The sequence below is a fragment of the Cucumis sativus genome, chromosome 6 (genome assembly GCF_000004075.3).
Source record: "Cucumis sativus cultivar 9930 chromosome 6, Cucumber_9930_V3, whole genome shotgun sequence".
NCBI classification, from domain to species: domain Eukaryota; kingdom Viridiplantae; phylum Streptophyta; class Magnoliopsida; order Cucurbitales; family Cucurbitaceae; genus Cucumis; species Cucumis sativus.
The window spans coordinates 2,453,730-2,476,738 of NC_026660.2; the positions used below are offsets into that span (position 1 = coordinate 2,453,730).

The 23,009-nt window shown below is 29.9% G+C and overlaps 2 protein-coding genes across 2 annotated transcripts; both read left to right on the forward strand.

Annotated features, from left to right (window-relative positions):
- Positions 1 to 8,436: 8,436 nt before the first annotated feature.
- LOC101207450 (glycosyl hydrolase 5 family protein) lies at positions 8,437 to 10,284 on the forward strand. Its single transcript, XM_011660087.1, has 3 exons — positions 8,437 to 9,015; positions 9,128 to 9,728; positions 9,845 to 10,284. Exons 1-3 carry the CDS (start codon positions 8,437 to 8,439, stop codon positions 10,282 to 10,284), a joined length of 1,620 nt encoding a protein of 539 aa, XP_011658389.1.
- An 11,366-nt stretch (positions 10,285 to 21,650) lies between these two features.
- On the forward strand, positions 21,651 to 23,009 carry LOC105435751. Its single transcript, XM_011658209.2, has one exon. It carries the CDS (start codon positions 21,894 to 21,896, stop codon positions 22,815 to 22,817), a length of 924 nt encoding a protein of 307 aa, XP_011656511.1. The 5' UTR covers positions 21,651 to 21,893; the 3' UTR covers positions 22,818 to 23,009.

The window sequence follows — 23,009 nt, forward strand, 5'->3', positions numbered from 1 at the left end:
AACTACAACGATATAAGATTAATTGGTTAAACTCAGTAACCACATTAATCAATATTCGTTAACTGTATGTGCACTTCATTAGAGATTCATAGTTGAACTATTCTCATTATAGATAGATTTCTATGTCCATGAATATAGACCAATAATAATAAGTTAGTCTTTCACAAGTGTTCATAACACTTGCTAGCTAGGTTAAATTCTTGTTTTACCCATAGGTTACCTCTAGACCTTAATATCAGTACTCTTTTAGTGAACAACTTGTTTATGGTCTAACTCATAAACAGAAACCCTCTCGTGCTATAGAGAGGGTAGAACCTTTTGTTCAAGTCCCAAAGATACCATTTAAGGTAGCACTCATCTACTTACCCTAAAGTAATGAATGATTGAATTTTATCTTGTGTTCCTAACTCTCCACTCATTCTTGTCCCAAAATGATAAGCATATTAAGTTGGCGATTTGGCAACTCTCACCCGTACAAACAAAGGAAAAGCCCTCGGGAACAGGAGTTCATAATACTCTCATGATTAAGTTACATAGATCATCATAATAAAATAAACCTAACTAGTTAACGGAGTTACATCTAGTAGTTAATATTTTGTGGTCTAGTCTTATGCAAACTCATTGCATAGGATACTCTCACTCGCATGTCAACTACACAAACACGTTGGATCATTGCGTTTGTATCAAATACGAAGTGAGTCATATCTATAGTGTTACTAGGATAAGCTACCTAGTCTTATCCTTATACTATTTTAAGCTGATTTTGTACATTGATCCATGTATGTCTCTACATACTATTCAAAACTCATCAAACAACATAGGATGTTAGTTTATTGGATTTGGGTTATTAAGTCAAAACTAATAATATAATCAATAACATTTATTATAATAATAACACTTTATTAATCACGGTTGTCGCGATGCGGAGCGGCCGACCTCCCCTTTTATTTAATTTTAATAAATAATTTTGGAGTCGCTACCAATCATATTAAGGTGTGATTGGTCACAAAAAAAAAATGGTCTACGTAAATTCAGAGATTTAAGTTCGGAAGTCAGTTGTGTGTAGGAAAGGTGTTAGCACCCTACAACACCCACAAAATGGTTACCCAATTTTATCTTTTAAATTAAATATAGGTTTTGTTTAAATGTCTCATGTTTATCAATTTATATCGAAGAAAGTAAAAACCTAAACATGAATTGATAATTATGGGTGGCATAGGAGTCATTAGAAAAATGAAGTTTATTTTTGTTTTAAAAGATTTTTATTCACCTTAAGAATATTAAGATACCAAAACTTGATATTTTAATCTCTATCATATGTGTTTAATGAGAAATTTCATGTATCTAGAATTAATAAATTCATAGAAAACACTACTCAGTCTCATTTAAAATATGAAATGTGTTTATTTAAAAACAATCTATTAATTAAATTTCAAACGGAAAAATTTCATGTATTCATGGATTTTAAATTATAAAATCCATAAAAAAACAATATTTTTCTCTAATTTACATTTTTATATTTAAATTGAAAAATGAATAATAACAATGACAAAACATTATGAAATTTGAAAAATACTTAAGCGTAAAATGCTGAGATAAAATAAATACATTGATAATATAAGCAATATGGATGTAAAAGATATTAATGTAGGAGGCAAGATAATTAATTAATACAACACATGCAAGATAATTAATTAATTCAAAATGATGCAAAATAATTGATTAATGCAGGATGCAAAATAGTTGATTAATGCATAATTAAACGAGGATGTCAAATGGATATCAAATAATAATTAACAATTGAATGCCAGAGTAGGTTTAACTCAATATGCAAATAAATAATATTGCAAATAAATAATCACACTAAAATGAATATCAAATAATTATAGCCAGGTGCATACTGATTAATTAATTAATACAACATGCAAATAATTAGAATGAGTGGGTGAAAAACGTCACATACAAGTTGCTAATTAATTAATAGGCCAAATGAAAAATGGGTGTTGTCAAATACAGAATGTTAATTATATCATGGATAATTATTAACATAGATAATTATTAACATGGATACTATATGAATAGTAGTAATTATTAACGCAGTATGCCATATGAATAAAGTAATTAACACAGACTGTAAAATGGATGCAAATGAAGGAGTATTACCAAATACAGGATGCTAATTGATTAATTATGCATAATTATTAAAGCATGTCATATGGATATAAGTAATTAACACAGACCGTAAAATGGGTGCCAATGAAGAATGAATATTACCAAATAAAGGATGCTAATTAATTAATTATGTATATGATGTCATAGGGATATAAATAATCAACACAGACTGTAAAATAAGTGCCAATGAAGAATGAGTATTACCAAATACAGGATGCTAATTAATTAATTATGCATAGGATGCCGTATGGATATAACTAATTAACTAAAATGGATGCCAATGAAGAATGAGTATTACCAAATACAGGAGGCTAATTAATTAATTATGCATAGGATGCCATAGGGATATAAGTAATTAACACAAATTATGCATAGGATGCCATAGGGATATAAGTAATTAACACAGACGGTAAAATGGATGCCAATGAAGAATGAGTATTACCAAATACAAGATGCTAATTAATTAATTATGCATAGGATGTCATAGGGATATAAATAATCAACGCAGACTGTAAAATGGGTGCTGGGTGCCAATGAAGAATGAGTATTACCAAATACAGGATGCTAATTAATTAATTATGCATAGGATGTCATAGGGATATAAGTAATTAACACATACTGTAAAATGGATGCCAATGAAGAATGAGTATTACCAAATACAGGATGCTAATTAATTAATTATGCATAAGATGCCATAGGGATATAAATAATCAACACAGACGGTAAAATTGGTGTCAATGAAGAATGAGTATTACCAAATACAAATACATGATGCTAATTAATTAAAAAGAAATTAACACAGAATTGATGCCTAATAATAAAAAAGAAATTAACACAGAATGGATGCCCTAAATAAAAAAGAAATTAATACAGAATGGAAAGTAAAATGTTCAGTAAAAGAAAGTTGCAAATAATTAAATTAACATGTCAAATGACGGTAAAATGATTAACACAACAGTTAATAATTAAAGCATATCATCAAGCATGAATAAAAAGAAAAACTTACCAGCAGGTCTGCCCTTACATGCCAAAGGTTATTTATTGATCTTCTTCACTCTTCACCTATTCCTAAATCCCCAAATAATAATAAAAGAATCTCTTTTTTTCCTTCTTTTCTTAATCTTCTCCTTCCCTTTTTATAGGGCAAGGTCCATTGTTTTTTTTCTTAGATAATGAGATGAAGTGCAAACTACAGACAAACAGGAAGAAAATTCTTAGATAATGAGATGGAGTGCAGACTACAGACAAACAGGAAGAAAGTGAGAGAGTGGGAGAAAGTGATAGAGTGAGAGAAAGTGGGAGAGTGATGGAAGGAAAACAACCCTTTTAGTTTTATTTTTATTATTTATTTTTAAATGTATTTTTTATTATTTTTTGTTTTTAAAATATAAATTTAAAATTCAAATTCTTTTTCTTTTTCTTTTATAATAAATAAATAGATGACAAAATACGGTATCTACAACGGTGAATGGATTATATTTAAAATTATGAGTTTTAGGACATAAATTCCAACATGACTCAACTTGCCTTTCCTTCCAAAGTGAAGAACACCCTTCCATGGAGATAATGTTATGAAGCCTAATCTCCAACCTAGAATTCTAACTCTCTTCATTGTTTATCTGCATAACTCTTATGTCGGTCTTGGCCAGTTGTTTTCAGATTCACCCCGATTAGCTTAACACTATTTGTCGTAGCTTTACACCAACGTAGGATCGACCATCTTTCACTCTCTCACTTTGTTCTACCACACATGAGTTCTACAAGGTCTATCATACACAGCCTCATGTGGTGTCAATTTAGTATTCGAATAATAGCTATTTTATATGCAAACTCCATAAATGACAAGTGTGTGTATCCCAACTTCCCTGTAACTAAAGAAAACGTGCTCTCAACATATCCTCTAAGGTCTAAATGGTCTCCTTTTATTAACCATCTATCTAGGGATGCAACGTTGTACTGAACTTTAACTTTGTTCCCATCGTTTTCTGCAAACTAGGCAAAAACTTTGAGTTAAACCTCAAGTCTCTATCTAAAACTAAGGACACTCGTACTCCATACTGCCATGCCTTGTACAAATTTGTTTAACATACCTTAATTTCTTCTTAAGCTAATACCAAGAAGCAGAATTAGAATCAATAAACTTCACTTATTAACACAAAACCAAAACTTTCTACAATAGTACAGGATGAGACAAATTCTCACAAACAAGAGTTAAATAAAGAAACGCCAAATTCATTCACGAACTTTAGCCCTCAATGATCATTTCGCTCTTCAACTTGATCGTTTAGCACCTTAACTAATCGCTTAGTTCTGATCCCCTACCCTTACAAACACGATCGCTTAGCATCCTAAACGATCGCATACCTCTGATCGCTGACCTGTCTACCTGATCACTTATCTTTCTAAACGATCACTTACCTCTTACAATCTGAGGAGGGAAAACTTTCAAATATAAGTCAAAAGGACTTAGTGACCGATAATTTTTGAAAAAAATTTGGGATTACAAAACATTCATATAAATCATTTTTTGTTTGAACTCAGACTCAATGCCTAAATTACATAACATATTTCCAATCTCGTAAATACACATTAGTTTTACTTATTCCTTTCACCAAGACATGAACCATTCTCAACATGGACTACTGTGATGGTCTTTCATCTATAGTATCATTTAGAATTTTTAGTTCACTCCTTGTTGCTCAGGCCTCTTGGCGTAATACATATCTTTTATGCATTGTCCCTCCTCATTCCAACATCCAAACTTTCTCTTCATGATTGACTTTACTCATTATGTACATATAACAACTAGCTCATTGATAGGAATAAAATTAATGGTTTACTCTCAGTCAACATACAATACAATCAACAAACATGAATCTTTAATTTAAAAACATAAAATTAAAGCTTTATTCCAAATCATGGTTTTCTGTAAGTGTAAACATGCATTACATAACACATGAAACATGAGATGTAAAAAGCAAAGCTTTTGAAAACTATAATCATTTAGAAAAATCACTCATTGTACTAAGTTTCCTTATTTCAAAAATTTTTCATACATTTTACCGCTTTGTTATATTTTTTTAGGTGATCCCACATTTTTACTTTGCTGCCTATTTATTTAGCTTATTTCGACTATATATATATATATATATTTTGTTTGGGTTTCCATTTGAGTGATCCAAATTGAATTGAAATTTTTGTTATCAGCTTGCACACGATCATCATTTCATAACACTCAAATTTTTAGTAAATGGAATTGTGTTTGTTATCATTACAATATTAATTGATTGATAGAATAAAATTAATTAATTAATTAAAATTAAGAACACAAACATAATATAAAAGTATGGAGACACAATTTGGAGTGTTTCAATAAATTGAATCATAAGATTTAAAAAGTTGTTTAATATCATGTTATTGATCATGTTCTTGTTGGAAGTGTGGGATGAAAAATCCAAATAAATACATCACAACTTAAAATATTTGAAAGAATAAACAAGAAAACTTATTTGTAAGGATTTTAACTCTTTGTGTGTATTCTTCTTCACTTGGATGTTTCAACAAAATAAAATTAAACACAACAATTTAAATATTCACTTAATTAACATGAAACTCATACTAAACTATCACATTTTAACTCACTCTTTAATCTTGGTAGACACTCATAAATCAATTCACATATAATTTATTTAGTTAAAACATGTTTAACCTTCAGCAGCTTGATGTGAGCTTATAACATGCATGTTCATGATTTACTTTGCCTACTTTATGCATGTTCATTATTTACTTTGCCTTCTTTTCTGATGATGCTTCTAGATGTTGGGTCTAAAGTTTTTATTTGTTGTTTGAAGTGATTGTAGGGCTGCACCTGTGGAAGATAAAAAGAATCTTCTCCTTAGTAATTTTGCGTTTCTGTTTCATTGTTTTATATGGTATTTGTTTGTTTATAGAACTCAGAATCGTGAGTAATTGGTAAAAAGAACAGAAAAAGCTACGCAGCAGCAAATTAAAATGGAATCCCACGCAACAGTCAACTATGATTTGAAATAATTTAAATTTCAACTATATATGATTCTAAACAAACTCCAAAATTAGCCAAAACAAATAATAAATAATGTGTACGTTGAAAACCACGAAACAAATTGGATTCCTTCGTGAATGAGCGCAGCAACAGCTTTCCTTAATTTTTTAAACACTTACTTATTAAGGTGGACAAATAATTACACAATAACACTTACAATTAACCTCGTCATCAACTTTCTCTATGTTTCTTCTTCTCCTCCCTTTTAAATTTGTTATTACTTTTAAACTATCATTCAATCACTTTTTCTTTTTCAATATTCCAATCATTCCCTATTTTTTCTCCTATTTTTAAGGCCCTAATTATTCTTTCTTTAACTAGAAAAACAATTTGTTTATCCAGTAATGTATGTATTTCTTCTCCCCTTTTAAGGTCCTTATAATCATCTTATCTTACGTGGAAAAAACAATTTATTTTTCATGTGTTAATCCTAATTTTAGGATATCAATGGTACATTATTTGCAATATGAATTATAATGGTTGTTGATCGTAGTAATTTAACTTCGTTTGTGATTTTTCTCTACTATCTTCAACGTGTATTTCAAGCTAAATCTGATTTCAAAGGATTTTGTTTTATTTGTTTACGTTGGTTTTGTTTTAGTTTTACCTTGTATCACTTTTGTATATCAATGTTGTGATGTAGTTATATTATATGTATTAGTTGGTTGATATACTTACTATACGATTTTTATTTCAAATTTTATTTAGTTTATTGTAGTATTATTAAGCATATGAATGATATTACTCAGTGTATTATTATCAAGTATATCAATAATAATATATTATTAAAGTATATCAACATATTAGTAAGGTGAATATTCATTATCATGTATATCAATCAATTTTACAAGTGTATAATAAGTAGAACTTCAAGGATATCAAATGTGTATTTAATCAATTGAGTTAAAAAGTGAAGAATATTAAGTGTATATACAGCGTGCATCATGTGTGTTAAACATATCATGTGTATCAAGCGTATTAAATTTGTTAAGTGTACCAATGAAGCATAACAAGTTTATTAGCACTACATCAAGTATATCAAACTTATTAGTGAAACATTTAAGTGTATCAAGCCTTACCGGATATCAAGTGTAACAAGGAGTATCATGAATATCAAAGTGTATGAAATGGTATCGAATGTATCCAAGAGTATCATGGTGCATTAAGTGCATCAAGGTTTAAAGGTAATCAAGAAGTATCAAATGTATATGAAGTGTATCAATTGATATTAGGTGTATCAAGTGCATGGCAATTTTATCAAATGTATATCATTAATAACGAGGGTATTTGTGACATTTTACATCTTGTACATACATGTGGGCTAGACTTTATTTTTTCTATTTTTGCAACCAGTAAATGTGTGTTATGGACTGAACTATTCTAACCGGTTTTACGTTTTTTTTTGCCAATGTCATTACTTTTCTATATTCTCTTTTTTTTTTCTTTTAATATAAGATATTAAGAAAACAACTCTATATAATTTTATTATTTTGAAAATTTGAAAATTGCCTAGACCAGAGACGAATATAAGAAAGTCCATTTTCAAGCTGGAAGGAGTCCTTTGAGTAGAAGATTAAATACTGTATTTGAACAATTAAATATGCCTTCTTAATCAATTTAGCCGTTTGTTTTCACAAAAGAATTAGAAGCATGGTTAGGAATTGGTGGTATGTTTTAAAATTCATTTGTTTTAGATCGCAGTAGGCAGGCCCAGAGTGAGAAAAATTAGAATGCGGTTTCTGAAATTACAGAATGCATTTGTTTCTGTGGGCAAAACCCAAAAACATGACATGAAATATTATTTACAAATTCAAAGCTTTCCTGTTCATGAGCATCTACTTGTCACTATATTTATTTATGTTATATTTGAGAGATGAAAGTTGTTCTAAAATTTTATATATATAAAGAAGAAGCTCCACATTTTCATTTTGTTGGCAGGAAGTTTCATGACGTAGCTTAGCACTGATTTTTTTGCAACTCAACAAAGTACCAAATTTAGAAAAACATTAACTAAGCTTCTCAATACATAGAAAGAAAAAAGATAAATACAAGTTTTATCATTAACAACAAACTAAGAACAAATTTAAACTTACTTAATTATGGTATATAAGCAATGTTTGGGCTGTGCTTCTCTCGCCACAATCCAAGAAGTGGATATTCAATTGAAAAAAAGATCCGAGAAGATGGAAAGAACTATTCAAGTCATTCTTCTTCTAGCCCTAGTTTCAGTGTTTTCATCTTTTTCAGCTTATTCCTTACCCTTGTCAACACATGGAAGATGGATCATTGATTCACAATCTGGAAAAAGAGTGAAACTCGTGTGTGTGAATTGGCCTTCCCACACACAAAGCATGTTGATAGAAGGTCTCAACCATAGGCCATTAAAAGAACTAGCAGACGAAGCAATCAAGTTAAGGTTCAATTGTGTACGACTCACATATGCAACCCACATGTTCACTCGCTATGCAAATAGGACAGTTGAAGAAAACTTTGATCTTCTTGATTTAGAACAAGCAAAAGCTGGATTGGCTCAATACAATCCTTTTGTGTTGAACAAGACTATTGCCGAAGCTTATGAAGCAGTTGTTGATGTGTTGGGGGCAAGTGGTCTAATGGTGATTGCTGACAATCACATGAGCCAACCAAGATGGTGTTGCTCTCTTGACGATGGGAATGGCTTCTTTGGAAACCGCTATTTTGACCCTCAAGAATGGCTACAAGGTCTTAGCTTAGTTGCTCAACGCTTTAACAACAAATCCACGGTATGTAACATCAAGAGATTTTCTTATCATTTTTTCTTAAAACTAAACTGAAGCATTTAAAAATTTCTATAATATTTTCATTAAACAAAGAATTTTTTTTGTGGTTGTTTAGGTGGTAGGGATGAGTCTACGAAATGAGTTACGAGGAATGATGGAAAATGCAAATGATTGGAACAATTATGTAACTCAAGGAGTAACCACGATCCATAAAATAAATCCAGCAGTTTTAGTGATTGTTTCAGGTTTAAATTATGATAATGATCTTCGATGCTTAAAGGATAAGCCTTTGAATGTAAGCACCTTAGACAATAAGTTGGCTTTTGAGGTGCACCTTTATTCTTTCAGTGGAGATTCTGAGAGCAAGTTTGTGCAACAGCCATTGAACAATATTTGTGCAAAAATTATGCATGAATTTATAGATCATGCTGAGTTTGTAATTGAAGGACCAAACCCATTTCCTTTATTTGTTAGTGAATATGGGTATGATCAAAGAGAGGTTGACGATGCGGAAAATCGATTCATGAGTTGTTTCACAGCCCATCTTGCACAAAAAGATTTGGATTGGGCATTGTGGACATGGCAAGGTAGTTATTATTATAGAGAAGGTCAAGCAGAACTTGCGGAAACGTTTGGAGTGCTTGACTCTAATTGGACTCAAATTAAGAACCCTAACTTTGTCCAGAAGTTTCAACTATTGCAAACCATGTTGCAAGGTAACTATACTAATTATTTTCAATGTTGTGATTAGGGAAAGTTAATGTTAGATAGTTCAATTAGTGTTTTTGTAAAAAAGTAACAATTTTGATAACATTTTTTTTATGGTATGCAGATCCATATTCCAATGCATCGTTCTCATATGTTATATATCATGTACAAAGTGGGCAATGTATCGAAGTCTCTAATGACAACAAAGAAATTTTCCTCACCAATTGCTCCACCTCAAGTCGATGGAGTCATGACAATGATAGTACTCCAATCAAGATGTCAAGCACTGGTTTGTGCTTGAAGGCTAGTGGAGAAGGTCTGGAGGCATCTCTTTCAACTGACTGCATAGGCAAACAAAGCCTTTGGAGTGCCATTTCAAATTCTAACCTTCATTTGGGAACTGTCACAGAAGATGGAAAAAGTCTTTGTCTACAGATTATTGAAAGCTCAAATTCTTCAAAAATTGTGACCAACTCTTGTATTTGCACAACCAATGATCCAACTTGCCTCCAAGACACACAAAGCCAATGGTTTGAACTTGTTGCAACCAACACATTACTGTGATTGGCTCCCTACTTCTAAGATTTATTATATGAAAACCCCTTATCATTTATGACTATTTTGAAGCCAATGTTTCTTTTTCATTTCAAATTTTTCTTATCTTCAATTGATTTAAGAACCTCAGTAGTTCTAATCATAAACTATAGACTCGTACAATAAAGTAGGACAAAAAATCAGTTTTAGACATTGGAAAATTTATCACCTAAATTAAAAAAATATATTCACGCTAACACATTCAAATTAATGGTCTTCAATTTTGAATGAATTTTTCTTTCCTTCAGGTGTGTGGAATACTCATCCAATTGTTTAATTTTTCTTTTCTTTTATAAAAACGAGTTAATTTTTCTTTTCTTTTATAAAGACGTTATATTAACTCGGAAAAAATTCAAGCTCGTGGCAATCACTTAAAATAATTTTTTAAAAACTCATGTCTATAATAGCAGTTATTTTTGGATAAACATGTTGGATTTATTTTAAGTATAATATTATTATTAATGTGACTCATATGCATTATATGTTATTTATCTCTTTTGGGTCTATAAATAGATCCTGATCCTCTCACGGTCTAATTCAACTAGTTTACTCTCATTCAGAAAACTAATTAAGTTCTAAAGGAAAAGGTCAAGTGAGAGACGTAATCCTTTAGAAGGTCATTCATAGATCAATATATGTTATCTTTTAACTAAATTGCATTTGGTGATATTTATTGTTTTATACAATGTTAAAGTTTTACTGTATATTCATGAAAATAAAACTAACATGTGATATCAGATATTTGATCGAGAACTTATGATTTTTCATTGATCGGTAAGATTTATAAATTCATGTTTCTGCTGGAAAGTAATTTTGTTTAATTTTTCTTTAATAGATGAAGAACTTTATTGGATAAGAAAATATTAACAAAATAATAGTAAATAAATAAATAAATCGAAAGGTATGGAAGAAATCACCAACAACTCAAGTTTGATTAAGTTATCTTTGGTTGATTTTTCATGGATTAAGTCTTCTGATGTGATTGTGTTTATTTATTAATCTATTATTGTTTTTTTATAATCAAGAATACATGTGAATTTCAAATTAATCTAATTGATTTAAATATATTATTCTTAGATTTTCAAAATCTGTAATTATAAAGTCATATCATAAAAACATCAATATGATGATCATATAAATTATATATCATGATAATAATATAACGTATGATTTAAACAGTAACTTATATTCTTGTAATTTAAATTACACAATTTAGATTGAAAGAGAGTTTTGGAAAAAGTTATTTGCAATATTAATATTTTTTAAATTTTACAAAAAAAAATATAACTTAAAAATTATGTTATTTGATATCTATACGTTAGGAATAATTTGTTGGGACTAAATTAGCAAGTTACCTAGATATCAAATGAGACTTAATTGGTGAAAACAATTAAGTTTTAGAAATTGAAAACAATATTTTATCTTCTTCTTGTCATGAAAAAAAAATTTATTTTCTCTTCTTATCATGAAAAATATTCTATCTACTTATTATGAAAAAAGAAAAATAAAAATAAAGAAAAAATAAAATAAAGATCATTAAAAAAATAATCATAAGATAATTGATTAAAAATTCATATATTTTTCTTTTTAAAATAAAGTTATTGAAGATTAATTATATTCTTAATTACTTCATTAATATATTAAATTATGTACGTTTAAATTCCAAAAAATTTGGTACAATAAATTAAATTATGTTTTATTATCTTTTGTGTTTGGTTTAAATCACAAATAATTTAAAGCATGTATTTGTTTTTTATTACTTGATTATTATTATTATATCTATAGTATAAATAATTTGATAGTCACCAAAGTGGCCAAATTATTAACTGTTCTATAGATATCAAATTAAAGTTAAGTTAATTCAATTATCAATGTTTGCAATTGTTTTGTTGCAATATATCTATATTATGATAATTTGTTAGACATCAAAATGGTTAAATTAGTAAGTCTTGTAGATATATACCATTGATATTATTTTGTAAATTAAGAAAATATTACTTGTGATTATTTTGTTATGATATTTATATTATGAATGGTTTGTTAGTCACGAGAGTGGTCAAATTAGTAAGTTCAAATAAAGCTAACTCAATTACTCATGTATGTGATTACTCATGTATGTGATGCTAACGAATGATATGATATTAATTATGAAACATAAAGATATTATCGTGAGTATATTGATTTTCATTATTATAAAACATTTAAATTGACCGATCAATAGTTTTATAATTTTGAATCTTATTGTAGTTAATTGATGTATTTGGTTAGATATTTTTAGTATATCCAAATATAACTAATGTATGTAATTTGAGCAATCAAATTAAATCTAGCGTTAGTTAAGAATAAATATTGTAATTGTTGTGCCTTCCTCAAAAGAACATCAATGTATAAGTTAAGAATTACTTAATATTATCTTAATCAATGTTATATCTTTAATTTTATTTTTCAAAGCAATAGTCTATAAGCATATTTATTTTGTAATTGCAACATATGTTTCGGTTTCTCTTCATTCGCATACTACGTCTATAATCAAGTTTAATGGACTCACTTTTCCTGATTGGTGGGAACAAATTCGATTCAATATTGGAGTTTTGGATCTTAATTTGACACTCTTAAGTGAGAAACCACTACAAGAAATCTGGCCTTTAATGTCGGTTGGAAAAAATGAAAAATGAGCTTTAATATCGTTTTTCGAAAGGTGGATGATTAATGTCGGTTTTTAACTCATTTTATTTATTAAATAATACAAATTATCTACTAGATTATTTGTAAATTATTTATTAAATAACATTATTATTTTTTAATGAAATATCTCGTAAATCTAGTTCATTTACATTATCTATTAAATTAACAAAACCGATTAAGAGCTTCAGGGGTGATTGGAAGACGGATCAAACAATCTGACACGATCGAAAGTTTAAGTAGTTCTGAAATTCATCCTTCTAATTGAATATGTTTATTGATACAGGAAACAAAAAACCAAATGGAAGCACCATCAGGTGAAAGATTGAAATTAAAAGGAATGAAAAAGAGAGAAAGATTTGAAGTAATAAGTGGTATGACTGTAACAACAAAAAAACCAAAGACAAAGGTAAACAAATTATGTATTCAATTAAATCACATTTATCACAATGAAACCAATACACTAGATAGTATAACATGTACACTTTGTTTTGCAGAGTATTAAACAACCAAAAGAAATTAAAAGAAATGGAAAAGAAGTTTTAGATGAAGAAAAGAAAGTACTAAAATTTTGTATTATGTTGTAACTATACCGTTTTTGACCAAAATGCTTATATTTTCAGCATAATATAATTTAAATCCAATTATTTAAAATGCAGGATCATAGCAACGAGGTTGAATATATTGAAGATAATGCAGACGAGAAAGACTAACAAAGAGAAAGGGAAGAGATTGGTGAACAGTACTCAGAAAGTCACGAAGAAATTACTTCAAAACAACATAAGACACCAATTGTTGAAGAAAAAAAATAAAATGGTAGGGTTTCTTTCTTTTCTTTATAAAATGAATGTGTGTAAAATTAATACAATGTTCAACCTTGAAGGCAAGATCAAGAAAGACTAAACATGCGTCAGAAAAAGTTGTTAGTACTGGAGAAAGAAGTGAGGTTTGTAATACATACAATGACTCCTATATATATTTATTGGCTAAATAGTTATAGATTAATTATTCTTTACTGCATGTAGTTGTGTTGACTGAATAAAAAACTGAATATGATTTTATGTTGTGACTAGCTGCATAATTATAGATTATTATTGAACTGCATATATCCTTTTGTGATTGGCTGCATAAATAGAAGAATTGCATATATTTGTGTTGTGACTAGTTGCATACCGAATTTGTTTTGTGTTGTAACTGGTAGCATAATTATAGATTAATTATTTGAAGTGCATATATTTGTGTGTTGTGACTGGCTGCATTTTCATTATGTATTTTTATTGTCTTAGGATGGATTATATTTGATGCCAATCCAAAAGTGAAATGAACCATTGAGAATAAACCTTGAAACTAAGTTAGAAGTAATTGGGAATATCATGGAAAAACTAGGTAATAATAATCTCTTAGAAAAATTTAGGAAACACCTTTTGGACACTTCCTTGACTTTGCGATTACCAATAAATCCTCACAATTATTGATGCATCTAATACAAAAACAATGCAAATCAAAGTCTTCCAAAGAATTAAACTTTTAATAGGAGGAAGAGTCATAAGATTTGGTCTTAGAGAATTTGCTTTAATAACGTGGCTTAATTGTGGACCTTTACTAAAGATAACCAAAGATGATATCAAGAGAGGGGGTCATATAAAAGGCATGTATTTTGATGGAGAAAGCAAAATAATGAGAATGTATATCACATGTAGGGTTCAAGGTTAGTAAGACTTGGACTGATAGTGATAGGTTAAAAATGCCTCAACTATATTTTATGGAGAGTTTCCTTTTACCTAAACAGGATAGTGTATATGTAGACATTGACCATGTGTTGATGGTTGATGATGGAGAACTTTTTAGACCATATCCTTGGGGTAGGTTAGCCTTTGACCTTTTAGTTGATGAAATGCACAAAACAACATCTAGCAAGTGTACTACTGCAGGCATGACATTGGACAGTTTTGTCTTTCGAATCCTTGCATGGGCTTATGAAGTAATCCCCCTTTGACCTCACGACAAAACTGTTTTGCAAAAAGAGTCGGAATGAAGATCCCAAGAATAATAAACTGGGCAGTTGATAGCCAACCAAAATGGACGGACTTGTAGAAGAAAGTATTTGAATCACCTGAGGTTATATCTTTTAAGTACTACACGATAATTTTTTTTTCATAATCAACATCCTTTAAATAGTACACAATAATCTGAATTTTTTTGTATGTTTGTTATTCTATAACTTGAAATATGTCCACTTCTAGCAATAAAAGAAGAAATGACAATGCCATGGTTTGAACCATTCTTGGAAGAAGAAAAAAAATTCATCATTGAAGTTGAAGCAGAACTTCAGAAAAGTAGATTAGAGTCAAATGTAGTGACCTGACAATTAAAAGATGGGGGCACTATTCAGTTGACAATGATCTTTTATTGGAAATGCTAGAAAGAATAGAGAAAAATCAAGCGATAAATGAAATGTTGAATGAAAACCAACAAGTTCTGATGAGGACTCAAGCCTTACTGAAAGAGCAAATGGAACTACTGATGGAAAAAATGAATCTAATGGTGAATAAGATGGAAAAAATAGAATGGAATGTAAAGGAACAGGTTAACAACAAAAAAATTATGGTATGTAGTATAATTATATTTTAATTACATGTTCTATTACATATATTACTCAATGAAAATATTTACATACTATTACCTTTGAAATCTAAACATGTGACTACTGAATTTCAAAGGAGGCTTGATAGTATAGAAGAAGAAGAAGACGTGAATGAAAAAAAATCCTAGATGCTAATAGATCTTGTGGGGTGGACAAATTTCAACCAAAAAAATATGATGAAAATGAAGGGGGATGAAAATAAACAACACCAGATAGCAACTCCTAATCTAGTCAACCAGCAAATAGAACAACCTAAATGAAGACAAAGAATCAAAAAGAGAGGGAGGAAGAAACACAAGCCACAAGATAATAATCTTACGTCATGAAATAGAATGTCGAGGATCCAGACGATATAATTGACAATGCCATAAACTCAATTAGTGAGGAGGATATATATGAAAGTTTGTCGAAATAAGCAACATCCAACACTATTGGGAATGTATGATAATTTTCTTGATTCTAAAATATATTGTTGAAGTAGTTAATGAATGTATACCTAGTATTTTTTTTTTTTAATTTATTGACTATTAGGATTCAATCGTTGGACAAGTAAAATATGAAGCCAGTGGACTTCACCAATTGAGGGGTAACGAACCAAACAAATCAAAGAAAAGGGTCAACAGAAAATTGAGTATGGTTGACACTAGCTTGAAGTCAACGCAAATCATCCTACGACATAGAAGTCTAAATAATTTAAAGCATAATTGTGAGTTTTTTTATGCACTTCACATAATTTAAAACTTGTACTAAGAATTTTTTTTTTTTTTTTTTAATAGTTAGGTACAACTGTAGAATAAATAGAGAGTATGAGAAAACAAAAGAAACAACTTGAAGCTAACAAATCAAAACAATTACAAAAAGTACCTAACACATCAATGGGAGGTATATGGATCGATGCGTTGAGGGAAAAGTTGTCCAAAGAATTGAAAGAAAATATAGACATGAATGCACCATCGTTTGATCTTCACTTGAGTCAAGCATAAAGGACGTGATTAGTAAATACATATTTTCTTTATGAAGAAGTTGGTTTGAAATTGAAAACATTCATCTATTTTTTTTTCTTCTAATTTTCATTACTCTAGAAATCGTATTAGTATTTTATTTCTTCATCCTCTCACATAACTTATTTCTTTTTTATGTAGTTTTTTTTGGAAATGGATATAATGATCTGGAAATACATAGTTTTGAAATCATGTTAGTTATTAGTTTATTTGTTCAATCAAATGAATATACAATTATAGACGTAAAACAAATATTGATGAAAATTATAATTTAATTAATGTTTTTCTGTCAAATGAACATTTTTATCTTTAAAATCTTTGAACCAATTAATGCAAAAAAAATTAATTTTAATTCATTTGAACCATTGGTATCAATTAATGGTATATCCCTAATTAAACTTTCATGTGTGTACACAATGTATCTTTCTACTATAAATTAATTTGAGATTAATAACAAATGTTAATAAACAAATTAGGCACGAAAAAATAAAATTGAAACCACCATTATTATACAAAAGTACACAAAAGTAAACACACATAAACATTATTTCACGATAATTATAGTGTAACTATTATCACAAATACATAATAAAATAAAATTTCAAGTATATATATATAATCAACATAATAAAATCCGTAAGAAATTTTTTTCGTAAGTACTTAATAAATGTTCCAAACGAATAACAAAAGTTGAAAATGACAAAAAAAATACTGAAGAAATGTTCCAAACGAATAAGAATAGCTAAAAGTAAAAAAAAAAATTTAATAAATGTTCCAAACAAATAACAATAGTTAGAAGTGCAAAAACAATAATAACAATAATAATAATCAAACTCAACGAGGTATTGGATTTCTACATGCTCTTGAATTGTGACCACTACCCCCACAACGAAAACATCTTATTGTCTTCTTATTCTCTAAGCAGGATTTGATCTTTTTTTTCTTGGTTTTCCAGATGGGACGTTTCACATGAGGAGGACGTATAGGGTCATCATTCGAACTATATAGGTTGGAAATTTGTTACACATTACCAATAGGCCAAATCTCCTTGCTATATAATAAAATTTAATTGGAAACATGATAAAAATTATGTGTGTATGATTCCAATCCAAGGCTTCAAAAAGATAAGGCACTGCAAGTATGAGAACATGGTATATCATCAAGATCCCAACAACGATAGGAACAATTCTGAGTGAGAATGTTGACCAAATATTGTTTGGTACCATTATGGACTTCAAACTCATGTTGGTTAATGGAATATCTCTATAATGAAAATGCCAAAAATTTAAACCAGTGAGATATAAGTATGATAAATTAATTAAGTATATAAACAACTAGTAAACCACTCACATCCATTGACCTACTTTCCCTTAATGCCTCTCATATCACACCTTCTGCATAAGAGGTTAATTCTGAATGTTGGAAACTAGAATTACTACGACGTTCATAAAACGGTCGTTGAATCAAACTTCGAATAAATTCAAGAGGCCAATAACAGGTAGTTCACGTGCATCTTTAAGAACATTGTTCAAACTTTCAGATATATTCGTCACCATCAAATTAAACCTTTTTTTGAAAATGTCGTGCACCACTTATGTTTGTCTAATCCTTCTAATTCAATTCTTATGAAAGGTGAAATATCATCCAACTGCCTCATGTAATATTCAACCGACTGCCTTGTGTAATAATCATACTCAATAGTTGTATAGGCCCTAGCACAACTATAGAATGGTCATTTAATTGGAGTTGACTTGTATGTTTTTTTAAGATTCTTAAATATATAAAAATAACACAACCCATGTTCAACTGAACTGTAGACAACACTTATAGCCTTTGGAATACTTCTATGCCCATCAAACACAATTACAAGATCACTACGCTCACCAAATGCAGCTTTTAAATTTTGAAAAAACCAACACCATGAATCATCATTCTATAAATCAATTATACCAAATGCAAGGGGAACAATTTTTGAGTTGCCATCCAATGTATATGTAGCTAGTATAGTACCACAAAATTTGCTCTTCAACGTTGCACCATTAACTAAAATGATCGGAAAACAATACTCTCATGCATGAATTGAAGCGGCAAGAGCCATAAAATAGTATTTGAATGTTCCATCGCCATTTACATCTTGTGTTGTATCTGTACCTAAATAAGAAAGTGACAATATGTATATATAAATATGATTAAGTGACACTGTAATTATAAAGAAAGACCTATATGTGTTAATAAAAGTATGATAGACTTTTTTAATTTAATTTAATGATATTGTAAATATAAAGTAAAACATACCTGGATTATTTTCAATCAACGCATTGGAGAGTGTAGGCAACAACAACAACGCATATGATGACTCTGGAGACCTACACATTGAGTTTAATGCAAGCTCACATGCTCTTCAAGCTTTATCATAACTAACATCAACCCCATGTTTTTTTTTTTTCATAAAGCTTATTACATCTAAGGGACGGCATGAAATCATAGAATTCATATTGAATAAAGTCTTTATACACTTAGATACTATCCATGAAGTTGCATGTCTATGAGAATTCTTTACAACGTCGATAGCACATTCATGAACATTGAAAAACTTTCGAACAATCCATAAAGAACTCTTCTTATCAATTGAAGATCTAAGAAACCAATGACAATAAGTGTCTTTGCAAGAAAGTTCAAGAGAAGTTTGATTGGAGCGGAGAGTCCTAAACTCAAAATCATGTTGAATAGAAAACAAATAAAAAACTTTCTTCAGACATTTTTACTGCTAAAAATTGAACCTTCTTTTATGTCGAAGTCTATAGCACATGTATCCAAATCTACTAAATCAATAACATTGGATGTGCAATTGGAAGTTCTTGATGAGGACTCTGAAATAGAAAATTTTGATGAACAAGATGAGACATTGTCGACAACAACAGAAACAGGATCAGAAGAGGAATCCAAAATGAGAGACAATAACCATAACACATCCTTGTCTTCAACAATAGTAATGACATTAGGATTGTTGCAACCATCACGATACAATGTGTATTTCAAAAAACTAAATATTCAGAAGATGGAAAAGGAATAGATTGAATTAGATAAACAAGGTGGTTGAAAGACGTGTTCAATGGGACATGCACTTCACCCAAATGGAAGTTATGATAACAATTGTTTTCATCCCATCTACCATTAAACAAGATTCTTAACAGCGTTTAGAGTTCATAACAGGCAATTAGTTTAGTGGACAGGATGAACACACTTCTTGACTACTTAAACTTCAAATTTAAAAAATAAAAGAAGCTCTAGTATGGAAACTATTTTTAAAATGTTATTTCTTTTATGTAGCTTTTTTCAAGGGTTAATATTAAATTTGAGATTCACCCAATTTTGATTGCACCTTATTTGCTAATTATTAAAGGTTAAGATTAAAAAGTTATCTTTAAAAACAAAATCATTGGTTAAGATTCTATCAATTTCAAAATAATTAATAATTAATCTTATTTTAAAATAAAATAGAAAACAAATTAGATTCTCCAATTTTAAAAAATAATATATTTTTGTTAATTTGAAAAAATAACTAATAATTTTTATTAATTTGAAAAGCGTTTAAAGTTATTTTGAAATTTAATTAAGGGTTAAGATTAAAAGTTAAAATTCTCCCAATTTTTTTGTGGCACGTTATTTACTACTAATGAAAGGTTAATGTTATTTTAAAATAAACTGAATGGTTCACATTATCTGAATTTCTAAATAATTAATAATTAGATTATTCAAATAATTGTTGTTATTTTGAGATAAAATATCAAGAAAGATTCTCCAATTTTTAAAAATAATAATAATTTTTTGTTAATCTAAAAAAAAACAATTAATGATCTTTTGTTAATTTGAAAAGCTTTAACGTTATTTTGAAATTGAATTAAATTTCAATTGCACGTTGTTTGATAATTATTAAGGGTTATGACTATTTAAAAATAAATTTAATGGTTGAGATTCTCTCAATTTCTAAATAATTAATATTTTGGTTATCCTATATTCAAACAATTAATCTTATTTTGAAATAAAATATGAAAGATTCTCCAATATTAAAATATGATATTTTTTTGTTAACCAAGTAAAATAATTAATAATTTTTATATAATTTGAAAGGTTATTTTCAAATTTAAATTAAATTTGATTATTTTGAAACTAATAGAATGAAATAAAGTTGTTAAAAAGTTATATGATTAGTTAAGTTTGGATGTGTTAACAAGTACTTATGAAGTTGAGAATAATTAAAGGCAGATGATATTTAATTTCATATTTGATTGAGGGGGAATAGACGACATATATATTTTTTTTGTAATAAAAAAAAGTACAAACCTTATAATTATAATTTCATTTTTTATAAAAAAAATTATATTTAATTATACCAAGTTATTATTATAATGAATAATATAATAATAATTATAGTTAGAAACTAAAAATTAGAAATTTAATTATGGTTGAGGAATATGATTTTTTAAAATGACTACTAAAGAGGTTGATATATGTCTTGTTATTTTTTCAGGAGAAAAACGATTTTGAGCAAGAGAGAATATGGATGAATGTAGAAAATAGCGTTGTTAACCCAACAAACAAACTCACTCCTTTAGACTGGAAGGCGGAGTAGGAAATTAGGTGTACTGCAATGATGAAGGGCAGGGGCAAGTGACAGACGCACGGCCAACGATATTCTTTAAAGAAACGCATGTCCCTAAACAAGACAAACCCCTATATCACACAATTTTGGACTCTAACCACCCCCACTCGTTTCACAATTCTCCGTCACAGTCACTCGAATACTGACGCGTGTCACTCTCCCAACGCCCAACCGTCCCCTAGCTTCCCACCACAAAATTTCCTGCCTCTGCCCAATGCCTTCAATTTTTAATCAACAACACTTCAAGTAGAAACACTATTTCATCATTTCTTTCACATATTAACCTACCCAACACACATACCTCTAATTTTTTAAAAAAAAAAATTAGATGCTGACTCATTTGTCCCAATCTACTTGGTCACTTCCAAATTTAAATTGCCACCTATGATTGACATGGATAATAATAATATATTCCATTTCCCAATCATCATCCGCCACCTCCCTATTTCTTATATTTTTTCGTCTTTCTATTCTTCCTTTATAAACTCTACCCATCTCCACATTCACATTTTCTATTTTCCCCCTCGCTTGGCAACCCAGAAAATTACTTTACCTTTTTTTCCTTTTTCCACGGAAGAATCTAAGATCAATGGAAGTTCCTGTTCTAAACAGGATTACTGAATTAGGACCAAATCTGGGATCGCTTCCCAATCCCAGTTTTCTCTCTAGAATTTTCACTTCCGTTTTCCCATCCCAACATTTTTGGAAATGGGCTGCTCTCATTATTGCTTTCTTGGCCACATTTCCCGGAATAATCAATCGTGTTAAGGTTTTTATCATCGTCTGTCGTCGGAGAACTAAAACTACGTCGATTTCCGAACCTCTCTATCGATCTCTCCACTTCGGAGACAGCCGTGGTTTAGTTTCAAAGAATCTCAAATCTCCTCTGCTTTCAAGCTCTGAATCGGAGGATGAGAATGAGAGGGATCGGGAACACAACAACGACTCCGATTTTCGGGTTAAAGGCTCAAGTCTGTTTTCTGGTGAATTTGACGGTGGCTGTCGTTCTCGTCACCGGCGACGGCCCTGCAACGGTGGAGGCAACGGAGATTTGTTTTCGTGGCCATGTTTTGGGTTGGAGAGAAGCGTAGTGAGGCAATGGGGTGATGTGAAATTGAAATGCGAGTTTGAGGAGCTGAGTGGGAGTATGATTTCGTTGTACGACGTGAATGAAGAGGCGGAGATTTGTTCAATTTTGAGCGGCGGAGGTTCGCTGAAAGCGGCGGCAGTATCGCCGAGAAGAATGGTGGTGGCTGCCAATGAGGGTGTTTCGGCGAATGTATCACTGAAGCTCTGGGACACGCGTGGCAGAAGCCGGACGCCGGTGGTGGGGATGGAGTGGGATTCACCGTCCGGAAATATTGTTGATGTTTATTACGAGGATGTAGGAAATTTGTATGTTAGAGATAATGAAGCGGCCGGAATAATGATAGGCGATGTCAGAAGAGCTAGTTCAGGGTGGGAGAAATTGACGGCGGGCGGTGGTGAAGGCTTGTGGGAAGTGGGACAGTAACGCCGTTTATAGTTTTGTTAGAGAAGTTTGGTGGTAACGACCGTGAGTGGGACGCTTGCTCCATTGGAACTTTTGTAGATATTGAATTTCCCAGCATTAAAAATAAATTATTTTAGTGTTGTTCGACAGTGGACTCACGTGGTGGTTGTGATCATGTGAAATTGTGAATACAGTCATAAATCGCTTTTTTTA